This window comes from Folsomia candida, unplaced genomic scaffold (assembly GCF_002217175.1).
Source record: "Folsomia candida strain VU population unplaced genomic scaffold, ASM221717v1 Fcan01_Sc002, whole genome shotgun sequence".
In the NCBI taxonomy this organism is placed as follows: Eukaryota; Metazoa; Arthropoda; class Collembola; order Entomobryomorpha; family Isotomidae; genus Folsomia; species Folsomia candida.
In genome coordinates, this window is record NW_019091194.1 from 14208316 (window position 1) to 14213992 (window position 5677).

Below are 5677 nucleotides of genomic sequence, written 5' to 3' on the forward strand. Positions count from 1 at the left end.
CGTGTTGTGAAAAGTTAAATTCGTCATGTGTTGACAAGGAATTATGTAAATGAGTAAATCCTCCTAATATATATCTATGAAAGAAAGTTTTATTCAGCATAAAAGTTCCAACAAATAACTACAAGATAATGTCAACTAATTAGTATTTGCGTTAGTACAAAACAACTGCAAATGTTACAATTAATAAGGAAAAGTATTACAAAAACGGTATTAATTTAGTATTACATCTTTCCTACATATTTCAACCCAACAATATTAAATCCGGCTTTTAAGATGTTGGCTGTAGCTTCGCACAGAATAAGGCGCTCCATGTGGATTTTTGTAGTATTTCCTAAGAGAGAAATACGCACAAAATGATTGAAGTTGAAAAAATTATAATAAATAATAAGTTTTAAATATAAAATAGGTTGTACAGACCTGCTTTGTCCTTTTCAATGCAATAACAGGTATCATAGAACTCGGAAAATGATGTAGCAATGTCGTAGAGGAGTTCACAAATTGGATGAATGAAAAGATTATTGGTTGAAGTTTCAATTATCTCGGGAAATTGTAACAGCGTCTGTGATAAAAAAAAACAATTACAATTTGTGAGACGAAACTGTCAAGAAATTTGGTAGAAAGCTTACTTTCATCAACTTTATCTCCTTTTCATGAGAAAGCTGGATGGGTTTGGTTTTAGCATATTCCTTTAATTGTTCTAGTGTGACACCAGCTCTACGAGCAATAGACGAGATACGAGTGAATGCATACAAGAGGTAGACTGCGGTATTTCCTTTATCATCCAACATCTGATTATTTAGAAAGATACGAATTAAAACTTAATTTCTTCTAAATCATCATTCTTTTACATTACCCTGTCATAAGAAAAGACGTATTCATGGTTCCTATTACGTGACAAGTCAGCGTACTTAATAGAACTGTATGCCACAGCAGCTTTGGCTTCATCGAATTCCTCTGGTGTCATTTCTTTGTCTCTACCCTTTTCCCTTAACTTTTCTTCAGCCCGTTTAATACCTAAAATTAGTAAAAAATTAAAATACGTGTGTACATATATATACTCTAGTTATCACGATTTTTATATCAAATTCTTGAATGGAAAATTTCACTAACCTTCGTCCAACAAATCGGCCAATCTCACCGTGTCTCCTGATCGAGTTTTAAACTTTTTTTTGTCTTCCCCGAGTACAACGCCAAATTCGACATGATCCACGCGAACTTTTGATGGGTCCAAGATCCCAACTTTTTCTGCGCAGTCGAAAATTGTCTGAAAGTGATTAGACTGTCCAGCATCGACTACATAAATCAACCAGTCTCCTTGTTCTTCTTGCACACGATACTTGATTGTGGCCATATCGGACGTGTCATAGGTAAATCCACCGTCAGATTTCACAATTATTAGTGGGACTTTAGTCTTGTCCCCAAACATAATTTTTCGTACACCTACATAAATAAACACATAAAAAGGTAGTGGTGATATCGATTATATTTCATGTAGACCTATTAACTTATTATTAAACTCACCCGTCAGTGCACCATCCCCTTCTGGACAATCATCAATAAGTAATCCTAATAAAATATAAAGATTGTTAACCAACAATCCCAACTACTGCATCCTACATGTGATACTTGCAGTATTATAATTTACCTTGAGCTTCAAATTCTTTGACCAAAATTTCCATTCTTGATTGATAGAACGATTCTCCTTTCTCAGTGAGATTTTTAATATCAAATCGTTCATAAATTTTGGAAAATTCTTTCCGTGACACGTCACAAATCATATTCCAAGCTTTCAAGATTTCAGGCTTGTGACCTTGCAATTCCACAACACATCCATATGCCCGTTTTTTAAAGTCCTCGTCCTCATCAAAACGTTTCTTGGATTCCTAATCAGAAATAGTAGTATGTGATAGTATTGCATAGTAAAATTTTATCTGCCAAAATATACATACAAGAAATAGAGTTACATGTACAATATTTATTATAGGTATTCACCTTGTAAAATCCTTGTAAATCACTAACAGGAAAATTATATCCCTCAGATAAATAATCAGGAAACTTGTCCTTAAGGTGAGCAATTAGCATTCCAAATTGTGTTCCCCAATCTCCGATATGATTTACACGAACAACTTCATATCCCAAAAACGTCATTAGCCGAGAAATACTTTCTCCAATTATGGTAGACCTACAAGGGGTTATTTAATGATATTTGATATAATTAGTGCTATTAGTTATAATAGTGATTTATCTAGAACATGGTATTTGTTTGTACCTAAGATGTCCGACGTGCATTTCTTTCGCAACATTTGGAGCAGACATATCTATCACGACTTTTTTCTTGGCTACAAGTGGAGCTAACTTTACGTCGTTCACAAATATGTTGATAGTTTCGTCAACTAGAAACTTGTTGGTCAAGAAAATGTTGATGAACCCGGGCCCAGCTACCTCAATTTTTTCAATCAAGTCAGGATTTTCAGGGAAGTTTTTCAAGATTTCCATTCCGACTTCTCGTGGACTAGACTTTAAAATCTATCAAAATGAATATTCAATGTTAAGAGTTAAGTGCATATAAAATGCAAGTACGCACACAAAAATAAAAATTGTAGTTTTAACGAAGCCTGAAGTCAAATCTCACCCCAGCCAATCGTGGAGCAACGTTGCATTGATAATCTCCGAATTTTACGTTGGTAGCTTGTGTCACTTGAACAGGAACTGGAGGAGCTTCAGGATAAGCCTTATTAACAGCAAAAGTACAGTATAAGCGCAAAATTTGCACAATGTCACGCATATGGGTGACAATCTTCTTGTCCTCGTCTTCGAAAGCCTGTGAAACAACATCAAATTTATTGCGATTAAAGCTTTGATGCAATTATGAATATACACTGGTCACGTTATAGTTCATTATCAAAATTTAATTGTTGAGTAGGTATTACTCGTTTGAGCATTTTCACGCGATATTTGAGCTTATCATTTTCCTTCTGAAGTTTATCAACCTCCGCTTGCACCAATTGGTTCACAGATTGCGAAATTTTTTCAGCTTCTTGTTCCTAAAAAGAAAAGTCAAGAATCTGATTATATAAATTGAGTTCGTTTATAATACTAAATAATTGTCAACAAAACTTACTGCTTCATTGGTTCGTTTTTCAATGGATTCCATATTGAAAGAAGTTGCAGCTTTGACCATGTTTTGTTTGACCAACCGTGAAAGAACTCCACTTTCCGCTTGCGTTTATAGATTTACTAGAAGAAACAATTAATACATGTTAACAACAGCTAGAAATATTCACATTTTTGGTGCTATGAAATTTAACGTCTTGAAATCCCGAAACGTAGTTTCATCAGATCTCTACTTTGTACAATGGATCGAGAATCGAGGGCGAAATGACTCACCAGCAGGGATTTACTTAAAACTCTTCACAATTAAATCTGAAATCAGAATTAACTGCATTCACAACTCCAGATGTTAATTTGTAATTAATATTTGGTGACAACAATCTGTAGAGCGTGGAAAAAACCGGGTGGTTTGTTGAACTTGAACTAGCTCATTTTCGTTCATGTGAGAGAAGTAATAGGGGAATGATGACACATAATTTATCTCGTCGGTGGGTCAAGACTTATTTATAGTTTTATTTTCGTTCATTTATTAATTGTCAATTTATAAAATTTTTTTCATAAGATATGGCTCGTTACAATTTCAACGTTAAACATGCACATTGACTAGAGTTAAAATGTTTATAAAATGTTAGAATAACAGCTCCTTTTTCATTGTCACCTTCATTTCCGGCTTTAAAACGATATCAGTTTTGGTCAACTTTCGTGAATGTGAGATGGCTAAATTATTTAATGGCGGAGGTGGGGGAGGAGGAGGGGATGATGGCACAGATTTTATTACTTCAGTAACATTTTTGTTAGCAATATTATTCTTGTTGTCTTTTGGGTTTTCTATTAACGTAGCCTTTTGCGTCATCATCGAAGAGAGAACTTCGGATTCGTCCATTGTCTTAATATTATCTTCAATAGTAGTTTTGTGCTGAACTGTACCAGCAGGACGGATGTGTTGACTAGAAAATGGTGTTTTACCACCATCCATCTTAAATGAACTGCATTTTCCTCCGTATACGACGACTGGTTCACACAAAGAATATCCTAACTTTTCATAGAATCCCTGTTGATCATGCGTCGTTAAATAGATTATCCGAATTCCCCTACTGACAAAAAACACAAAGCTTCAGAACATTACTTTCTCTAATTCTATAAGCGTATCTCACTCTTTGTTGTCAGTATTGAATTTCAAGTTCTTTATTGTTACCATTTAACGTAGGCTTCCATTTTATCCATAATGATACGCCCAATCCCTTTTCCGCGAAGTTCTTTCGCCACTACCACTAAAGTCATTAATACAATACGATTGCATTTATTTCGCATATTATGTTTAATTTAAATTAGCATTTTATTTCCTAAAATATTTTCATTATTACCAGACTCTACAAAACAAGCACTTGGGTGGTACACTGAAACTGGGGAGACTTTGCAATGCGCCACAACTCGTTTAGGGTCGTCATTACTATGCGTATTAATCAACAACAATGTGGTTGGGAAACCTTCTGACGACCCTTGTTGTATACTGACCAGCCTAATAATCAGCATATAAAAATAATATATGAAATAGTGCAATCCTGAAAAAATCCTTTAATTCTAAAGATTATTTAATATTTTTCGTTCATGTGTCATGAGGAAGTAAGTACCTGGCCGTCTTGGATCGTGGCCATTGTGTGTTTAGAAGGTCAATACATTCATCAATCAACTCTGGATGTTTTTGAGCACAAATTAAGTCGAAACTTTGCTCCATCGTCGTCAGTCGTCATCACTTACGTGAATTAAATAATTAATTGAATTAGCGAAATTCGCTAATTCAACGGCAAAAAATTTTGTATGTATTTCAGCGACTCGAGCACATACATCTCCGTTATGTCACGACGATCAAGTTAATATACTCAATTTGAGTATTTAGAACCAAGCAAAATTTGCAAATTTGCTAAATTAATAGCATGTTCCCGCTTATGAGGATGGACCAATAATATCCTCTGTTGTGCGAGGCAACTCCGCCTTCCTTCTCCAGAAAATAGAGAAAGAAAGAACCACAACGAAAGACACATGATGAGAAAACGAATACAATACAATAAAAAATAAATAATAGTAAAAAATAGTTGGTCATCATGTGTGGGATGCATATTCATTTCCTGTATACTATCTTTAAACGAACCACAAATATTGTGCATAAGCAAATATAAAACATTTACATCATCCTATCGCCTGTTGAAGCTTGTTGGTTTGTGCTTATTCATTATTTAAATTTAAAGTGATTTCGTTAATGCGTTGAATATCAACTACCATAATTTGTGCACAACAAACATGTAAATTAACGATACAATTGAATAACTTGCTGCGTTCCTACAAGGCTGATTATTTCTGCGGACATAACAAAACACAGAGTCACTGGAGTGGAGAGATGAAATTGAAATATTAAATTCAGTATTTCTTCATTCTTGGGAGGCCGTTCAGTACTAATTTTCGGCAACGCTAAGAACGCTTCACTCAATCACATTGCTGGATCAACTTGTTGGACAAGCAACTTGAAAACTTGTCGTATTCTATTTCATAAAAATCTCTAGCAATATCC

General features: G+C 34.5%; 2 protein-coding genes across 3 annotated transcripts; both read right to left on the reverse strand.

Moving 5' to 3' along the window:
• Positions 1 to 216: 216 nt before the first annotated feature.
• On the reverse strand, positions 217 to 3529 carry LOC110844095 (arginine--tRNA ligase, cytoplasmic). The gene is made up of 13 exons (XM_022090217.2): positions 3388 to 3529; positions 3122 to 3237; positions 2931 to 3044; positions 2633 to 2821; positions 2270 to 2526; positions 1993 to 2182; positions 1646 to 1883; positions 1522 to 1566; positions 1111 to 1440; positions 854 to 1014; positions 627 to 788; positions 418 to 559; positions 217 to 331 (listed from the first exon to the last, which is right to left on the reverse strand). Exons 2-13 carry the CDS (start codon positions 3179 to 3181, stop codon positions 222 to 224), a joined length of 1998 nt encoding a protein of 665 aa, XP_021945909.1. The 5' UTR covers positions 3182 to 3237; positions 3388 to 3529; the 3' UTR covers positions 217 to 221.
• A 67-nt stretch (positions 3530 to 3596) lies between these two features.
• Positions 3597 to 5407, reverse strand: LOC110845275 (N-alpha-acetyltransferase 80). 2 transcript variants are annotated; one of them, XM_022091668.2, is made up of 4 exons: positions 4743 to 5407; positions 4476 to 4630; positions 4307 to 4382; positions 3597 to 4205 (listed from the first exon to the last, which is right to left on the reverse strand). In XM_022091668.2, exons 1-4 carry the CDS (start codon positions 4844 to 4846, stop codon positions 3740 to 3742), a joined length of 801 nt encoding a protein of 266 aa, XP_021947360.1. In that variant the 5' UTR covers positions 4847 to 5407; the 3' UTR covers positions 3597 to 3739. The 2 variants fall into 2 exon arrangements, with proteins under 2 accessions (XP_021947360.1, XP_021947363.1); XM_022091671.2 differs by having other exon boundaries at positions 3597 to 4202; positions 4743 to 5071.
• Between the last annotated feature and the right edge of the window lie 270 nt (positions 5408 to 5677).